The sequence below is a fragment of the Dendrobium catenatum genome, unplaced genomic scaffold (assembly GCF_001605985.2).
Source record: "Dendrobium catenatum unplaced genomic scaffold, ASM160598v2 fragScaff_scaffold_637, whole genome shotgun sequence".
NCBI lineage: Eukaryota > Viridiplantae > Streptophyta > Magnoliopsida > Asparagales > Orchidaceae > Dendrobium > Dendrobium catenatum.
In genome coordinates, this window is record NW_021319099.1 from 987,710 (window position 1) to 1,008,274 (window position 20,565).

Consider the following 20,565-nt stretch of genomic DNA (forward strand, 5'->3'; position numbering starts at 1 on the left):
GGGTGCCTTAGTGTTCAATTTTATGCAATTGTTCCTTAATGTCATGCAAAGGGTAATTAGTGATACATTTCATACAATTGTTACTTAATGTTATGCAACTGTTACTTAGTGTGAAAGGTCCAAAAGGTCATTAACCTATCATATGCATTTCTTAGCATATCATATGAAAGCATCTTATTATATTCATGCTACATAACTTGTGATTGTTGATGACGGAGTACCAAGATGTGGCTCTTTGAGCAAAGATGGCCTTTAAGGCAAAATGGAACAAAGAATGATATGTACCTGATCAGTACAATTTGGTACTCCGGGACGGATGTGTACATTATGACATTAAAGTTAAACATATGCAAATGTTTCATGTTCTCTCAAGTTAAGAAATCATATGTCATGTTTCAAGCTTTAAGCAAGTATGCATCATATCATGTTCAACATAACATTTAGACACCTATTAACTCATGTGTAGACTACTATTCCCCAAGATATGCTCTTTCAAATGTATACGAACTTTAGCTATAGTTGTTACTTGCTGAGCGTAGCTCACTCCCGAGTTTTGAGAAATTTTTCAGGAGAACCTACACTTAGGTGATGGCCGAACACCCGAGGTTTTCCTACAGTTGACGCGCAACGGGTGGCAGGTTCTTACTGTTGTTTTTAGTTATCATTTTTGGGTGGTTTTATCATGAATGAATAGATTAAGTGTATACCACCTTGTACATGAACTTCTTTTGTAATGGTTTTAAATGTTATATATGTTGGAAAAGTTTAGAGGCACTTTTAGTATTCTTGAATATCTTTAGAATTGCATGGAACTAATAAGGAGTACTTAAATTACATGTCCGATCTCGTTCCCGCCTCGTATCTACGAGCTAACCGGGCCGGGTCGTGACACAGGCAAAGTGGTAGCCATGATAGTCGTGGTAGTCATGGCTGTGGAAGTTAGAATGATGTTAGACGTGGTCGTTTAGAGACCATGCTCTCACTATAGTGGCGCCAATCACCCTTTAGAAAGAATGAGAGTTATTGGGCCAAATTTGAAAAATTTTCACTACATAGTATGCTTCTAGAATCTATATGCATGCTGATGGTTCTCCCATGATTATTATTCCTTCAAGTTCTATTATGATTTCTAAGGAGGAAAATGATTACCCAATTCATAACTCTCGAGCCTCTACCGCTACCTCGCATGTTATTTCCTCATATAGTTCAGATGCAGTTTCCTATTCAGTTGTCCTTGATTTTAGATTCAAGCGCATCCACTCTCATATGACAGGTAACTTTAAACTTTTATTTTCTCTGAACAAAATCTCACTTCATACTTGTCAACGGCGAATGATACACTATGACGCAAAGTTCCCCTTGGAGTCATGGCGCATAGCGCACGACATAGCATGTGCCATTTTGAACAGAGCACAAAATATAAAATAATTATAAATAAATAGGTATTAATATGAAATATTATTAAACTGAAACATAAACTATCATAATAATGAAAGAAAAAACAATCATGCATAAGTTCAAGTAAACAACACCTCAATCTCTTATAACTCAAAATATTATAATCATTTTTTTAAAAGCATAATATTTTGTAAGAGTTTAATCTATCTATAAGCAAGCAAATTCAAAGTCCATCTCACATGCTTGAAATCAATATAACGTTAAACATATAAATGGCAAATTTTGAAAACAAATAAAAGTACAGCTCACATTGGAATGTCTCATTATTTCAATGTAAGGTCAGTTGATTTTCAAACTTGTAAGTTAAAGCAAGTATAACATGAAGTTAACATGAAGAAATGAGAAACAATTAGACTACTTGATCACTTGGAGCAGAGAAGATAACCTGTAAGTTAAATCTAATGAGAAGAAATTAAACTACTTGATTTTCAAACTTGTAAGTTAAATCTGTTGTTTGTAAGAGATATAGATTGCTACCTTCTGGCTGAAATAAGAGAAGGCGTATGAATTAACTAATGGATAACAAAGAGAAACTATAAAACAAAAATGTAAATTAAAAAAAATCTTAGATTTAAATAAAGGATGTCAGGCTTATAGTACAGGCGTATATAAAAAATAACTTCATAATTTTAATTAGTAAATTAAAAAAAATCTTAAGTAAATTTATATTAATTTTTACTTATTTTGATAACAAAGAAATTAATTTTTCATAACACTATTAAATTACTAATTATTGGTTAATTACCAAGTTTTGCTAATTACAATTTAATTAACTAATCAAGATTGATATTGCCTGAGAGTTAATAACGTTACTGTACTATAAACCTTTAAATACAAAGTTAATACCAAATTCTTCATTTCAGAGAGGTTACTTGCTACCTTGTTTTTCAAATATCAACTATAATTACAAACAAAACCTAAATATTTTAACTAAATTTAATAATATTTCAAATCTAGCAAACCAATAGATTTTCAGAATTTATCTTATACAAGATTTATTAAATAAAGATTTAATTACAAGATTTGCTCACAAGATTAACTCATAAATTTTGAAATAAAAATAACGCCAAAAAATTAAAAATTGGAACATAATTCTTTCTTCTTAAATTAAATTAATAATAAAAATTACCATTCATCTGATAAAATTATTTAAGTTATTATCTGCAACTAAGAAACATAACATCAATCATAGACTTTAAATGTGAAATTAAATACTTTACCATTACATTTAAATTTTAATTGTTTAAGATAACAAATAATGTAGGCTTTTATATTTTTATGAAAAATCTAAATTAAATTAAAAGAGCTATGATGATAAGCATTTTTCTAAAAATTATGACAAATCCGTCGTACAAAAAATTGGTCTTGATATGTTACATGATGATAATTTATATGTCATACACATCCTAAAATAACTCAAAAAATTTAATCACAACAATCTTACATAAACAAAAATGCTACTTTCATATACTAACCTTCGATGTTCTTAGCTTGGCCCCTTTCGAATTTGTTGCACTCCTTCAACCCCTTCTCCACTACTCTTAATCATTGTTTAAAATTGCGCAATATGAGGCTCACCTTGAGACCCGCCTCAGCGCAATCTAGTAAAAAATGCCTCAAGGCTTATGCCTAGAGCTTTTTTTGAGGCTTACGCCTCAGCTTGGCTGAAGCCTGCCTTGAGGCACGCTTCGCCTTACTAGCGTGAGGCGTAAAAAATCACTTTCAACATTTATTTTCACTATACGCAATTTTGGATTTTGAGGCTTATGGCTCAAAATTCATTGAGGCTTACGCCTCATCTCACGAAAGAAAAACGCCTCAATACTAAATTGCGCAATTTTAAACCTTGCTCTAATCTAAAAATAAGTTTTGGTTTTCTCTTCAATCAACCAGCTTATTTAAAATAGGAAAAAGATGATTACTTTGCATATATTATATTCAATAACACATGCTAAATTATTGCACTTCATTGTTCTTCATTCAACTATAATAGTATTTTCAAACAATAATATAAGCCACTTGTCGGCCAATATTTCAAAAATTGCTTGTTTGGATTCTACGTTTAAAAAATGCATGCGTAAATTATATTAAATCCTGTAGAAACTACTGTTCCGGTGATGGTTGCCGGACAGAGAGACGAAGACAGAATAGGACAAGAAGAAGTGGATTCAAGAATTATTTCATTGGATGAATAAAGACTAGGTACAGATGCCTATTTATAGGCTATGCAGAATGCACTTTACATTTGTAGAAATCCTATTGGTTATGACTAATATGATTTACAGAGTATTAGAGCTAAACATAATTAATTTGGTGTTAACATCTCCCCGCAAGCTGACGATTCTTCCCTGAGCGTCAGTTTGGAGCGCAGCAGTTTGAAGCGAGGAGTTGGAAAGGGCTTGGTGAATATATCCGCAATCTGATCCACAGTGCTGATCGGAAGCAAGCTGATGGTTTTGTGATGAATATGATCTCGAATGAATCGCTGATCGATCTCTATGTGCTTAGTACGCGTGTGAAACACGGGGTTGTTGGCCAATGCAATCGCCGACGTGTTATCGCAGAAGACGGCGACTGGAGTTTCATGCTGAATGTTGAAGTCGCCGAGAAGACGCTTCAGCCAGATTGTATCCGCGGTGGCTGCCGCCAATGCCCTGTACTCCGACTCTGTAGACGACCGTGATACAGTCGTTTGTTTCTTTGCAGTCCAAGATACAAGATTTTCACCAAGAAATGTACAGAAACCAGACGTCGATTTTCTCGTGATAGGATGACCTGCCCAGTCTGCGTCCGAGAATGTTCGGAGATGAAGAGATGATTTCGTGATAGGTAGATCAAAGTAAATGGTTCCTTTGATATATCGGAGTAACCGCTTGAGAAGATAGAAGTGTATGGGTTCAGGATCTTGCATATGTTGTGACAACGTTTTAACAGAGTGAGAGATATCAGGACGCGTGATGGTGAGGTACTGAAGAGCGCCGGTGATACGCCGATACGTGGTGGCATCATCAAAGTGTTCTCAGTACTAAGTTGCGTAGGTTGTTTCATACATAATGGGTTAGAGAGGGAATTACATTTAGCTAAATTGGTTTGCTGGAGAAGAGATTGAGCGTAAGTGTGCTGAGAGAGAAGGTACTTATCTTTTGAAGTTTGAATATGAATTCCGAGAAAATGGCTAGCAAGTCCCAGATGTTTCATGGTGAATTGGGCATTTAATTTGTGAAGAAGATGCGAGATTGCCTCATTGTCATTTCCTGTGATGAGGATATCATCTACGTACACAAATAAGAAAAACTGAATGTTCTGCCGGCGATATATCAGAAGAGAGGGATCCGCCTTGCTGTGCTGAAAGCCGATGTTGAGAAGATGATTAGTGAAGGTAGTATACCACTGCCTTCGAGCCTATTTAAGCCCGTAAATGGCTTTCTTTAGAAAGCATACGTGATCAGGATAGTCATTATCTTCAAATCCTTTTGGTTGTCGCATGAAGATAGTTTCTTGTAAGTGACCGTGGAGGAAGGCATTCGTGACGTCTAGCTGCTGCAAGGACCACCCGTGATACAGAGCGACCGTGAAGAGTACCCGAATAGTAGGAAGCTTCGCGACTGGACTAAAGGTTTCTTCGTAGTCTAGACCGTGCTTTTGACGATTGCCTTGAGCTACAAGTCTGGCCTTGAACCTTGCCACCGTGCCGTCTGAGTAAAATTTCTTGCAAACTGTCCATTTACAGTCGATAATGGAAGCATTTGACGGTGGTGAAACCAGGATCCAAGTGCCTTGCTGTTGAAGAGCAGCAAATTCTTCTGCCATGGCTTGACGCCATTCGAATTGCTTGCTTGCTTCAGAGTAGCTAGTGGGAACAGCTTGTTGATCTGGTGAAGTTATCTTATGAAGCAGATTCATACGCGTAATGAGTTCGAGGGAACCCGTTTTGAGTCGGGTCGTCATGGGATGATGAGTGGGTGGAGCAATGAAGGTAGGTTCTGGAGCTGAAGTGGGTTGGACCTGTATAGACGAAATAGTATTATCTGTGGAGCTATTGTTAAGTACCTGTGGGAATATCTTGGAGGAGGGATGAGTCGATCGCGGGGGGGTTGCTTCATGAGCTTTGGAGATTGGAAGAAGTAGGGGAATGGGTACTTCTGGATTGGGAGTCTTTGGAGAGTCTTTTGTCTGCTGAAAAGGAAACAGATGTTCTATAAATTGGACATGCCTAGAAATAGTAATCTTATTTGTTACATGATTTAGGCATTTGTATCCTTTGTGCCTATCCGAGTACCCCAAGAACACACATGTTGTTGAATTTGGCTGCAGTTTGGTAGATGAATGCGGAGGAAGATGCGGGAAACACGCACAGCCAAACGTGCGCAAGTGGCCGTAATCAGGTGTCTTATTGAACATGAGTTGAAGCGGAGTCTGATGCCCAGTTGTCGGCGAGGGAAACCGATTGATAAGATGAACAGCCGTGGATACAGCTTCTGGCCAGAATATGTGAGGTATAGACGCAGTGTGAAGCATAGTTCTAGCCGTGTCAAGAATGTGCCTGTGCTTACGCTCTGCGACGCCATTCTGCTCCGGAGTGTAGGGGCAGGACACCTGATGGTGAATGCCCTTGGATTCGAGCTGCTTTAGGAACTGAATATTCACGTATTCGCCGCCACCATCAATGCGAATAGCTTTTATTTTGTGTTCCGTTTGATTTTCAATAAATTGAATAAAAGAAATGAATGTATGCGAAACATCAGATTTAAGTAAGAGCGGAAAAATCCAACAATAACGCGAGTAATCATCAATTATAAGCAGGTAATACCGAAAACCCTGTTGCGCCGTGACCGGGGAGGGTCCCCATACATCAGAATGCAACAATTGAAGCGGTTTATGAGAACGAGTAACAGAGGTATCAAATGGTAGTTTATGACCTTTACACATTTTACATGACGTACAAACAAATGAATTAGACGAAATGTGAAGACTAGGATTGTTTTTAGAGATTTGCTGAAGAGTACGAAGTTGAGGGTGACCCATTCGCTCGTGCCAATTGATTTTCTTGGTCTGTACAGCAGACATAGCGTGCTGAGAAGACGATGACTTTGGCATAGCAATGGGGTATAAGCCGTTCCTACACAGACCGTTGAGAATAGTTTTGTTTGTTTGTAAATCCTTCAAAAAGAACCCATTAGGAGTAAAAATAATGGAAATGTGATTAGCAGACACCAGTTTGGAAATGGAAATAAGGTTATGGGATATAGCAGGTATGTGAAGAAGATTGGAGAGAATTAACTTACGATCTGGTGTGGGAAGGAGACCAGTGCCCGAATGAGCTATCGGGACTGATCTACCATCCCCAACCATCACCTGATCAACACCTTGGTAAACCGATTCTGTGGGCTCCAAAAATTCAGCCCCAGCCTCCCCGCTTCTTTTCTTTTTATTCGGCGAGGGAGTTTTAACTGATAAGTTCCGAGGTAAATTTTGGAAGGCAGATGGGTTTGTAGATAAGACACTACCCAGAGATTTTGCCCTCATTTTGCGAGGACTTTATGATCTGAGTTCTGGTTTCCTATAGGCGCAAGCCCCTATAGTTAATTACCCCTCCCGATCACGAGAGAGAACTTTCGATTAAGGCTAGTCGTCAATCAAATACGTATAAATATGTGGTATCTATCCTATAGTAGCAGCATGAATTTGGATTTGGAAATTTGGAGAATTTGAGAATTGAAAGGTTTGGAGTATTGGGAATGGAAAATGGTTTTTGAATTTGTCTATGTTGATTAATATTTTAAAATAATAGAAATCTTGCACCATCTTGCACCTTTAAAGCGGATGGTGGAAGGTATTATGAGCTCCGACAAATCCCATGGTTCCTTCGTCCCGGGCCTATCTGCGGTCCTTCTACTTAGTCAAGGAGTAGTGACCCAACCTGACAGGTAGGATCCTGTCGGCAGCCTGGGGTTGCTTCGTCCAAGGGGACCTTGCAGACCGGGGTTGAATATTGCCTAAGGGACAAATTTGAATCCATCTTAGCTAACAGAGGGCTTTGTGCCTATCGATCATATCCTATTGTTCATATCTCATGATTTGATGCCAATATGGAACGTAACGCGCTGCGCCATAACCGGTATATTCGTAGGGTCCATTTGCGGGAAAAACATCGGTTCAGAGGACCCGAATCGTCGTAACCGTTTAATCCCTGCAGTGCGATTGGCACAAGACCGCCGGTTAGAGGATTACTACACGCCTTGACTGGCAGGAATGTTGATGCAATGGATCCAGTGATATTTCTTACTAGGCATTTGGCTCTTTGGAAGCTAAGAGTTTATATTGAAATTTGTCCACGCCGGCAAGACTGTTCGGAGGGCGGATGGATTTGCTTTGAGTGATTGATGGTTTGATTTCGAATTTAAATATCTTGGAATTTGGATTTTGATAGACACTTAGTGAGATTTAAAATATTGTAACCCCTCGGTTGAGATCTGCATTCAACACGGCCTTTATAGGGTGGTTGGGGTCATTTTAACTTTATGGATTGAACCTTGTCAACTCTATCGGGCTGTCGACAAGGATCGGGTTCGTAGGCTTTATGCCTTGTTCATGAATTTTCTTGATTTTAGGCCTTGAAGGCCTAAAAAGAATGTATTTAAACAATACACGGTTGCTACAACGGTGTATTTTGTTAGGTATAGTTCGAATCTTGTCGACTTCTATATCCGTATAGAATGATCGGATTCGAACTTGAATTCCACTTTCAACCGTGTAGCATCCATAGGCGTAACGGTTGACCAATAACACGCTCGCCAGGCCCTCGGGTGTGAGATTGTATTTACCCCTTGTGTACCTAGTGTATTACCAAAACTAGGTGCGCCGTAGGGTTTTTGGAATATTTGTAAGTTGGTGCATATATTTGTCATTGAATGCACAGCATTTCCTTGAAAAGCTTATACACGCCTTATTGTATGCTTTATTAAGTGTTGTAGATCCGCTGCGTGCTAGTCTTGATATTCACTCCCCCCCTTTCTCATTCACCGGGGGAAGACTTCCCGTATTTGAAATTGTTGCTTTGAAGAAACTCCCTTTGAGGTTGTCAGTTGAGTGGACTCATTATTTCTGGAGTTGTGGGCACCAGAACTTTTCTTCTTATTATAGAACCAAAAGAGAACTTTGGAACACCAGAAGTTTGGTTCTAATTTTGTTCAAACATTTCACCCCTTTCTGCCGGTGTCCTTTTCGTACATAGAGTCGCCTCTTTACTCAACCACTTGCTTAGAACTTGTATCACCAATTCGTTAGAGATATCTGTACTTGTGTCCACAGATTCATTTACTTTCAATACACTGGTATCCACAAATATCCATTTGCAGGGGACTGGCATCTACTACGACCTCCTGAAAATGTTTGTAGAAGACCCATTATTCTGCATCATATCCACTCACCAATTCGGGTTGTTTGATTGTATCTGTTTGTAGGGGGGCGATCCTCCATCATTGGTCTGCCTATTACCTTCTCAATCAACAGGCATTTGTAGGATTGTCGTAGGAATTCATGCATCGTCTTATTCGCCACGAGTCCCCCTTGTTTGTTTGTATTGAAGTATGTTCAGGCTCTTGATGAACCTCTCCTATTTGAATCCCATCTCAAACGGAAGATCGTCGTTGCATCTTATGAAGCAAATAGCTTGTTATCTTGTATTAGCATCAAACAGTAGGCCGGCCCCCTTTGTGGTTGCATTTTATAGAAGACCGTGAAAACTCGCTTAAGCTCTTGTCTTCAACGATCTTAAACATTCAATCGATACAACCCCAATGACACAACCAGAAACACCTCAGTAAATGAAAAACCAAAGAGCGATTCAAAGAGAATGTACAGGTCTTCTTGAAGTCCAACTCAAGTTCTTGCTTGAGTTCAAGTGATTTAGAATTTATTTAGAATGCAATAGTCAAGTAGTCTGGTTTAATCCTTTCATTTTCAAATTGATTTTGAGCCAGTCCTTGTATTATGTTGAAATTTCGTATTGCATTTTATTCAAGTTTGAATTTGAACTTTTTAGAAATCATTTGAGTTTGTTCAGGTTCAAATCCTTGTTCTTTGTTGTTCGTGCAAGTCCTCTGGGTCATTGGTTCAAGTTCTGTGTATTTTTGTTCGAGTACGAGTCTCCTGTTGTTTTCGTATTGCTGCTCAAATGATGTCTCCAAATAGTTTAAAATCTTGCATTTCAGTAAAATTTTATAGCACCAAGCATATTCCCCGTTGTGGGGGAAATTGGGGAGCTGGCCTTCCCACCACGCTACTAGAGCGTGTATGTAGTGTCTTAGACAGCCGGGCTAAATTTTCATCCCCCACGCTACAAGAGCGTGTATGGGCCTTCAGCAGTACCCGTACAGAACAGCAGTGACTCCCACACGTACTAAGAGCGTTATAGGGCTCTCCCACCTCGTCGTATGCGTCGCCACCGGGCACCCTCCTACCGTGCTACAAGAGCGCGTATAGGTGGTTCTCCGGTCCGCTCAAACGTCGAGAACGGGGTTAAGAAAATTTATACCTTTGGACCGGCGGCATTGTTGGCTCATAGATCGAGGCAAGAGGGTAGTCAAGCATCCTCTCTTTTTTTTTAGATTATATTTTATATATACTTATTTTATTAATTTATCAATCATATTATTTAACTATTAGTATTAATCATAAATTAATTAATTAATTGAATCAAATATAATTAATAATAATTAAACATAATTAATCATAATTAATTATGATTAATTAAATACTGATTATAATTAATATAATTAATTATAAATGATTTGATTAATTATTATTAATTTATAATTAAAATTAATTAATTAATAATAATAATAAAATACAATAATCCCTCTCCTTCTCACTCTCGGGCTCGGCAGTGTCACAGGATTTGGCCGAACAAGCGCGCGGAAGGGATCGAATTACCTTCACAGTATGAGCTCCCGTCGTCTCCTCCGATCAAAATGTCGTAACTTCCGAGCCGCAGGAAGGGAAAGTCGTTCAAGGAGCAAAGTCGGACAAGCCACGAAAGAGCTGGAGAAGCAGCACCGAAGGGGAGAAAGTTTTCTTCGGAGTCAGCGAGCACCTGTGTGCTTCCGATCAAAATGTTGTACTTCCGACCCGACAGAGAGGGAGTCCGGCCGAAGGAGCAACGTCGAACAGCAAAGGGAGGGCCGGAGAAGAACGTGCGACAGAGAGAAAGTTAATTCACAACCGGCGAGCTCTGTTCTTGCACCCGATCAGAATGTCGTAACTTACAATCCGACGAGAAAGGGAAAGTCGGCGGAAGAGCTTCGTCGAACAGCCACGGAGGAGCTTCCGATCCTTCTCACAGTCGGCGAGCTCCGTTCGCTGCTTCCAACCGAGATGTTGTAACTTTCGATCGACTGGAAGGGGGAGTCGTTGAGCGTAGCCGAACAGCAGGGAGGAGTCGGGATCATGAGAGAGTGAGAGAGGAAATTGAGAGTAAGAGAGCCTGAGCTCTCTCATTTCTTCGGTCTTTTATGAGGTAGAGGAATCGTGTGAAGTCGTGTATAGACCCGACGTTGACGCACGAAGCCATGAAGCGGGATGTCCGAATGCAGGATTTTCGGGATTTGCGATCGTTTGAGTCGGCGCCGGACGTCCTCACAGGTACGCAAAAGAATTTTTTTTTATTTGCTTTTGGCTGCCGTATACAGGTCAACAGATTCTTGAAGGAGTTGATCATTCCTGTTGGTCAGGTGCGTAGAGGCTCCAGAGTCGAGATACCAGTCCGTGGAGGATGCTTCATTGGTTGCAAGCAGTGCTGTGTTGTTGTCTGACTGCGGTTTTGGTGTGACGTAGTTGGCGTTAAGCCGATGCCAACAAACGTCGGCAGTATGTCCTCTTTTCTGGCAGATTTGGCATATGAGCGAGGATTTTGTATTCTGTTTCTGAACGGAGACAGGATTCGTCTGAGATCTACCACGACCACGGCGTCCGCGACCGCGATATGCATAGAGTGCGGTTTGTGGTTCTTGATGTATGGTCAAACGCAGGGAATCAGCTTGAAGATGTATTTCTTCACTGATCAGCATTGCGTAAAGATTGTCGAGTTTGAGAGGTGATTGCATTGTCCGGACAGTTGTCTTGAAGGATTGATAGGAAGGAGGTAGCCCGTTCAAGATGTGGAGTATGATATCCTCTGTGTCGATAGAAGATCCGGCTGAAGCTATGTTGTCGACAATCTTCTTGACTTCTGTGAGGTAATTTTGCATAGACATGTTTTTCATAGCAATATTGTGCAACTCATTCTTAAGTTGCATTACCTTGGATTTGTTCGCAGATTGAAAACGCGTTTGAAGAGCTTGCCAGATTTCACATGTCGTTTCAAGTTGCATTACGTAGGGAAGCACTGGTGCCGATATTGTTGAACATAGCGCTGCCGCAAGATTCTGATCGGTAAAGTGCGATTGGGTGGTGGAATAAATCATCGAATTGAATAACTGATTTAAAGAGAAACCGTGAAATGTTTTTTAGGTTTCTTTCCAATTCATAGTTTTTTAAAAACGTGATTAAATTTAATAATTTGCAAAACCCGTTAATTGATTTTACGATTCTACATCTTTTAAAATTTAATCCAAATTAAGCTCCTTTAAATAAATTAAATTACTAATTCACTCCTTTTAAAAATTAGGCCTTATCAATATTCTTGCCCTCTACAGCTAAAATGGTGTGTTTATATATGACTCATCAACGCGTCAAATAGAAGGGCTACGAAGGAGAATAATAGAAAATGCACTCATATCCTGTAGGCACCACTCACATGAGTCACGACCTTAGTCTACCCTTACTTAGGGAAGAAACCTTGGGCAAATAGGGAAACTTAAAATGGTAAAACTCAAGTGTAGAATGAGATGTGGAATTATGGAACTAAGAGTGTTATGAATTGGGAGTAAAATCCTAAACTAACAGATAAATATATAATATATTATTGTTAAATAAGTAATTAAACAAATTCTATCCAAATTTAAATTAAATAATATATAAGCGGTCCTCAAGCTTAATTTCAAGCCTTGAAAAAATTACTTGTTTAATGTTCGCAAGCATAAATAAATGAGTTGGACTTTGTTCATCCCGTGCATTAACTCACTTCCAATCCTACAAAGCTCTAGGTTAGACTTTTATCTATGTATGAAGTTGAAGCTAATTGGTATATATGACTCAGTTTAAAGGGGAGCAATTTATTAGGAAGATTTATCAATAGCATGAAGTGATTATGTCTGGTAATATATTTGATACCCACATACTTCATAATGTATTTCTCATTTATTTTGTTTCTTTTTGTATTCTCCGATGAACCTACTTATTGATCAAACATATTTCGTTTAAGATATAGAAAACTCTTTCCTCAAATAGTAAGAGAAGACAATCAAATATATGATGCTATTAACCTGAATAAAGAACATGGTGAGATTGATTTACATTCATCTAAAGAACATGGAGAGTAACTGAACAAATTAACAAAAAAAATTCTACAAAAAGGGAAGTTGAAATATGCAGTCTGAGAGGTTTTGAAATAGAGAAGAACGTTAAAAAGATCTGGGAAAACAGAACTACTGCCAGCCTCGCAATTAACGGCCAAACCCTTTACCCTTCTTTAATCTTTTCTCTATGCTATATCAAAACATGATTAACAAAAAGACATGCCATGCTAAATTATAAATAAAGTAATCGGTAGTGATAAGATAGACTAGAGGAATTCCGTAAAGCCATAATTCTGGAGAAATTGGGTAATCTGTTTTGCCTAATACATAATCCGTTAAGTCTAAGAAAATTCAATAAATACCTTTCTAAGTTCTTCTGATAATAAAGTTTTCAGATATTAAACATCCATGCCGTTGCAGTAATAACAAATGAGTTCCAGCATGTGAGAGAAATTGGCTTGCCAACCAGCAGGTCAAGGGCTCAGCAGCAAGGCAATAATTCGTAATGGCTGGTGACCATTTCATCAGTTGAGTTTAGTAATAACACATTTAAAAAATTTCATCTAACCCATACAAAATCACTTCAAGCAACAACACATTCACCAATATCTAATTGTTTTAATTCTCTGAAACATTAAGCACATGCACAGAACATCAAAAAAGAAGTAGCTTTGGCCTTCCACGTAAAATTACTACAGAAAAGTGTTCATTAAATAAATATATTGCATCCTGCTGACAGATAGAAGCAAAAGAAAATTATAATAGTACATATTAAAGAAAACGAAGACTAAGAAAATTCCATTTTATAAGAATTTTAATGAATTATCTCAAATGCGCTTTAAAATAAACTAGCCATATGATATGTGCTCGTTCATAATATGTATGGTTGGCAATTGAAAATTGGGCGGGGGCGTTTTCAACCAACTGTGAATGCATCAAAGAATAAAGAAAGAGACCCAGTTAAGCTGCCAGACTGAAGGACCGAAATTATGACCAATGCTCAAATAAACTTTACATTTGACACACAGCATTAAAGCACGCCAAGAAATGCTTTTTGAGCTGTGTTCCACATGGACTCTATCATATATAAGCATATTTCCTTGCAACTGTAACGTAAGAATTTCAGTAAGAGAAGTTGAATATTTAATCCAATAAATAATTAACTAGTCCACAATTTTTTTGTCAAAACGAGAAAAGGAATTCAAGCAGAAAGAAAAAATTTTCCTTAGTAGCAGAAATTTTAATTAGATTGTTCTGGACAATATAAGAAGGGATAGTATGCTAGTAACCAGAAGGGGATACTCATAAGAACCAGCTGAATAACGAAAAGAAAAGGAGTGCGTCTCAACAAATGTTCAAAATTAAAATGTCAAATATGCAACTAAAATATTTCCAGTGGAAGTAAGCTATTTATTGTCATTTAGAGTTGAACATTTGGGCTTTTCTTAGTATGAAAAAGTCAGTGAAACCATCTACTGATGCTCGTAGCTTCTGCAACGGCTGTTTAGTAGCTTGGTTCATATCAATAATGCAATTCAGGAATTATGCTAATGTTGACCTCTGTATAATACCCAAAGGAAATTAAAAAAAAAAAAAGAAATCATACCTTAGCTCTGTCGAATCCCCGAAATCCTGCTCATATACCTCGTTTCGTCGAGGGAATCCCGTAAATCCTGCTGCGAGTGCGTCTCTTCCCGTATATCTCGTGAGCTTGCCCCGATTACACATCCGCTCGAGTCAATAAAATGAAGACGAAGAGAGGGGCTTCGTTTCGGCTTCTTCTCGCTTTGATCCCGTCGACCTCTACCCCAGTCGGCCTACACCCGAGCATAATACGACCTCCCTCCTCCCTTTCATCCAACTCCAGCAACAAACTCAAACTTCCCATTCAAAATTCCACACCCTTCTTCCCATCTGATCTTCTAGCCGGACCCAACCCTGCATCCTGACCTCAAACCAGCAACCATACCTCCGAGCTCGCAAGACCTCTCCCATAGCCACGACTCCAGCAGCTCTTTGACTCCAATCTCTCTTCCGATTTCTACCTCCCCCAGCCCTATTTTTCCAAACCGAAAACCTTAAGGCCACCGACCCCCTCTTCATCATCCAGCCACTGATCCAGAGAGAGAAAGAGAGAGAGAGAGAGTTTTTTCTCTAACCTAGCCAAGATCCATCTCTGTCCTTGTCGATCAAGGCCCGGTCTCCATAGGTTCCTGCGACCTCCAAAACCACAAGCAGCTGGCCTCCATCTAACTCCAGATCCATCTTGCTAAACTCCTGCACTAGCTCCTGCCGCAAGACTCACGAAGCCACGAGACCTCTTAACCGAAGTCTTCTATATCCTCGATCTCCACCAAGCCGAAGCCAACCCCGAGCTCCTCACCAAATCTCCCTTTCATACCTGAAGTCGACCGATCCCTCCTATCCATTCGACTTGTTCTATACAAGACCTATCCGATCTCTACCTTTTTAAATCCACCTACAGCCCTCTCTCCTCACCTGACCCCTCTTTAATCTCACACAGGTGGTCACTCACTCTACCCCACTAAATGTATTTTATGTTGGCATTAATATTAGGATTATTTCTATTATTAATCATGGTTTAAAATTGCGCAATATGAGGCTCGCCTTGAGGCCCGCCTTTGCGCAATTCTAGTAAAAAGCGCCTCGATGCTTACGCCTCGAGTTTTTTTTATGAGGCTTGCACCTCAACTTAGTTGAGGCCCGCCTTGAGGCTCGCCTCGCCTCACTGGCATGAGGCTTACGCCTCACGCTATATATATTAAAACTTACATAAATCTTGAAGTAAATGCCGGACATTGGACTCTATAGGAGAGGAGGAAGGGGAGAGAGTAATTCACCATAATGATGATTCAAATGAAGAACCCCTTAATGATGACAGTGCTAATGACTTATGAGTTCTTATGTGATATGTCATTGCTATTTATTTTTGGAAATTGGAATTATATGTTTATGAAAAGAATATTGGGATTTGGGAAAGATAGAATTTTGAGTTGAACTATATTTCATGTTGTCTTATTATTGAGATATTTTGATTTCATTTCAAATCTTATGTTTTTTTATGTTTTATATTATTCACTCATTAGTATATAAAAAATTTATCAATTTATGTTTACACAATCTTTTGATTTTGAGGCTTACGCCTCAAAACGCCTTAAGGCTTACGCCTCGCCTCACGAATGAAAAACGCCTCAATACCCAAATACGTAATTTTAAACATTGTTATTAATGTTAGTAATAGTATTATTCCTCTCATGCTAATATTATTACTGTTAATAATATTAATGATGTTATTAGTAATATTAATAATAGTAATATATTTATTCTGTTGTTATTATTGTGCATATATATAATATAAAAAAAGGAAAGAAAAAAAAGTGTTGTCTCAATTTTTGTACCCTCCACATCGCCGATCGCCAAGGTATAACCTCCTACCTAAACTTGGGAGAACCCACCCTCGGCACTTGCAACGGGACGAATAACCACCCATGTACGCTTTTCTTAACACGGTGGGAGGAAACTCGTCACGGTGCTTGTGGCGAGGCGGGTAATCCCCCTAAAGTCCTTTTTCGGTGTTCGTGGCGCGCCAAGGGACCACCCATGCACGCTTTTCTTAGCATGGTGGGAGGGAACTTAGTGCAGTGCTTACAACGAAGTAGGTGATCCCTGTGCGCGCTTTTCTTAGCACGACGAGGCAATAAAGAACTATTTTTTTTCAAAAATTTGCTTTTAAAAAACCAATGCAGGCCTTTCTTGGCATGGTGGATGACAAAAAAAATTACCGCCGCGGTGTCTCACAAACACCAACCGTGCACGTCTTTCTTGACGTGGCAGGTAGGCGGCCTCTTGATTTTTTCCCCTAAGTAGGGGATATGCCGAGAGGCTGCCAAAATTTTGTCTGAAATAAGACAAGAACTTGAACTCCAACTTAAATAAATGCAAAGGATTATGACTTGAATACAACATCAAACTAAATTAAGCTTAATCAAATAATGTTTGATGAACAATGACTTGAACTTAAACTAAATTGAGAATTCAAGCTGAAACCAAACGAGTTGATCTCAAATGCAAAGAACTTAGTGTGGACTCGAACGAACATGAAGGACTTGTGTAAGACTTGAGTTGGACTCAAGCTGAACTTAACTTAACTTAAACTTGAATGTGATATGAGCTACAATGACTTTGAATTCAAACTTGGATTAGAGTTTGAACTTGACAAAGAACTCAAACTTGAATCATATGCAAGAGAACTTGATTTGAACATAAACAAAAGAACTTGTAAGCTTGGACTTGATTGGAATCAAGCATGGTGGGTATGAATATGAACTTGAACCTCACTTAACTTAAATAAATCATGAAATGAATGATTTGAACACAAGCAAAGGTGTTGAAGACTCATTTTGGGACCAAACTAATTGAGATCTTAGTGGATATGACTTGGACCATTTGAACTCAAAATTCAAATGATCAAAAGACTCAAATCAAAGTTGATTTGAACTTGACTTGAATCAAAAGACCACATGAAACTCAAGAATGATAAATCTTCAGTGTACATAAATGGAATCCAATCAATTTGAAGCATTTGAACGATTGCAAGCAAGTATCAATAAACAAATTATCATGTAGACCATGAACTATTCTTAAAGGCATGTTGTTATAAAGGATCTTCAACTTACACATAAGCAATGTGTAGCCTAATGTCCATGTCAGTGGATCCATAAGTTCATTCAAAGAAGTTGGATAGCATTTAACGAAAGAAGCCCCCAATGAAAGATATAATCCGTCTACAATGATTATGCCAATCTAGATGCTGATGTTAAGTGGAAATAATGATAACGTTCTTATTCATGTCATAAGCCTTCAAGAAATATAATGGGTATAGTGATTTACTATTTGTTATACACAATAAATGCAGCATGCTTGCAAACATCGAGGGAAAACAACTTGATTACAACAGTGTATTAGTGTGTTCATGGATAGAACACCAAAGCTCATACACAACTAATGTCACTCAAGTGTAAACAAATACACAAAACTCCCTCAAATGACAATAACCAGCACATATGAAGAAATGGATGGTGAGAAATACAACAAATGCAAAATCCTTCAAGTCATTGTAGAAGACTTCATATACGCAATACACTATCTACAGACAAATATTGAAGAACTTTGATAAATGCAAGAGCCCTTATAATACATTGAAAAATCTGCAATACATACAAGTTCTCTACGAAGACAGATGTATGCGTCACCGTAGCTTATATAAACATAGGTACACAAATGGGTAAGCGTAATTATAAACCAGCATGGGCCCCGATGAGCGTGTTATTGGTACACATGTGACGTCTGGAGATGTTACGCGGGTTATTAAATTTAAACCCGATCCTCCTAAGTAGGTAAAAAGGAGTCAACAGGATTTAATTATCAAATGCCCCCAAACACCCGCATGGGTCCCGGCGAGCGTGTTGTAAGTACACACGTGACGTCTATGAATGTTTCACGGGTTAATAAGTAAATTCAAGTTCGAACCCGGTCCTTCTATGCAGATCAATAGGAGTTGACAGGGTTCGAACCATTAAATAAATATACGATCGGTAACCAGTATATTTATTTTAAAGCATTCATATTTCAAGACCTATAACAATATGAATTCACAAATAAAGACATAAAGCCTACGGAACTCGATCCCCTATCGGCAAGTTAATAGGGTCAACAAGGTTCAAGCTTTAAATGGAAATAACCCCAAACACCCCGATGATGGCCGTGTTGAACAAAATCTCAACCGAAGGGGTTCACAAACACCTTCAAATGCATTCCAAGCTCCACCCAAATACCCACATAATCCAAAACTCCACAAATCCCAAAATCCAGATATTTAAAATTGAAATAAATCTATCAACACTTAAAGCAAAATTCATCCACCCTCCGCAACAGTTTGCCGAGGTGGACAAATTCGAAAAATATTTTGGCCCACAAATGGCCAAATGCCTAGTCGAAAATATCACTAGGATTCATTCTCAAATAGTCTCCTTCCATTAAGGACGTTATACGTGTCCTCTAACCGGCGATTTTGCCGCAAAATGGCACCGCAGGATACACGGTTATGACCCGGGGCCCTCTGAACAAAGTGGTTTTGCCGCCAAATGGCACCACGAAATACTGATTATGGCCAGAGTCAATATGTTCCTTAGTCGCATCAAATCCTTGAGATATGAATCAGTGGGATATAATTGATAGGGCACAAAACCCTCTGTTTGCTAAGGTGGATTCAAATTTGTCTCCTTAGACAAATATTCCCCCAAGGTCTACAAGGCCCCCTTGAATGAAGAAACTCATGGCTGCCGACAAGGATCCTTCTGTCAAGTTTGGTCGACTACCACCTCTGACTAAGTAGACCATGGACAATGATGTCCCGGAACGACGGAACCATGGGATCTTGATCGGGTCTATCATCCATTCGTCCACCATCTGCTTTAAGTGCAAGATGGTGAAATTTCTATTTTAAATATCAAACTTTCCAAATATACATACCTATGCTGCTACTATATGCTTGATACTACGTATCTTGCGCCTATAGGAAACTAGAACTCAGATCATAAAGTCCTCGCAAAATGAGGGTGAAATCTCTTAGTGTTTTATCTACAAACCCATCTGCCTTCCCAAAATTTACCCCAGAACTTAATTCCGCTAAAACTCTCTTGCCGAAAATAAAAGCATCAGTAAAGCGGGCGGAGGCCGGGGCCAAATTTTCGGAGCCCACAGCTAAGCCATCCAGTTAAGGAGTGCCTTTATTAATTTCAATTTTTTGTTCCTGCATGCTAGCTTAGCTTAGAACAAATAAGTACTACTGTAGCTCTGGACAATTATAATTAAATAAGGGAAATTTGATTTTATGCCTCATAATAGTCATAATAGGTCAACCATCCCCTTTAATTAATTTCTCTAAAGAAATATGCCCAAAAGTTTATTTCACACCAAAATGCCCATCTTATATTCAAGGACTACGTATTGAAGTCACTCACAAACAAAATTTCTTCAAGTAGGATCATATTCGAACCTTAGATCAAATCATTCTTAGAATAATATTCATGTAATAACCTAGATCGAACCGCTCCAAGCCTTCCTTTTAAAGAGGCAAACTCGACTGACTCCTAACACACACAATAAGTACCCCCATTTTACAGGACAACAAGCTTGTCGTACCCCTTCGCACTATCAATTCTCTCTCCAATTACACAAATAGCACAATTTCACCCGCCTCCCAAGATTCTACCACTTGTTGTAGCCCTCTTTGTTCGATTTACGATGGGGTTGAAGGTTAGGGCATCCACATCTTCTCCCTCTCACAATCGTTGCTCCTATTCTCCTTCCCCTCTCTCAACTGAAAATCTCTCCCCTCTCCTTCCTCTTCACCTTTTTCTCTAGCAGTTGCCAAACCCCGCAATCATCGAATCTCTCCACTCTCATCTCTCTTCATCTCACTCTTAACCGTTCCCAAAATAGCAACCACTATTATAGAAGGTTCCTCTTCTCCTTTTTAGATTGAGAAGGACTTGAGAGTGTGTTCCTCCTACATTATTGATTGAACATCAACATGATTAAAAACTTTGTGTCACTCTCTTATAAGTAA

General features: G+C 38.8%; 1 protein-coding gene across 12 annotated transcripts in view; it reads right to left on the minus strand.

Moving 5' to 3' along the window:
• LOC110102593 overlaps nt 1–20,565 on the minus strand; it is an 81,313-nt gene that overhangs the window by 26,574 nt on the left and 34,174 nt on the right. Inside the window, exons 1-2 of one of the 12 annotated variants that reach the window (XM_028695454.1) lie at nt 14,521–15,578; nt 13,277–13,423 (exon numbers count right to left, since the gene is read on the minus strand). The exons of 5 other annotated variants lie outside the window; for them this stretch is intronic. Coding sequence is in view for 3 of the 7 variants with exons in the window: in XM_020830982.2 (XP_020686641.1) it covers nt 13,930–14,008 (79 nt within the window). In the remaining 4 variants the exon portion in view is untranslated. Of the gene's footprint in view, nt 1–13,276; nt 13,424–13,929; nt 15,586–20,565 lie in introns of those variants that run through there. 6 more of the 12 variants (XR_003700978.1, XM_020830987.2, XM_020830982.2 and 3 more) reach the window with 6 other exon arrangements.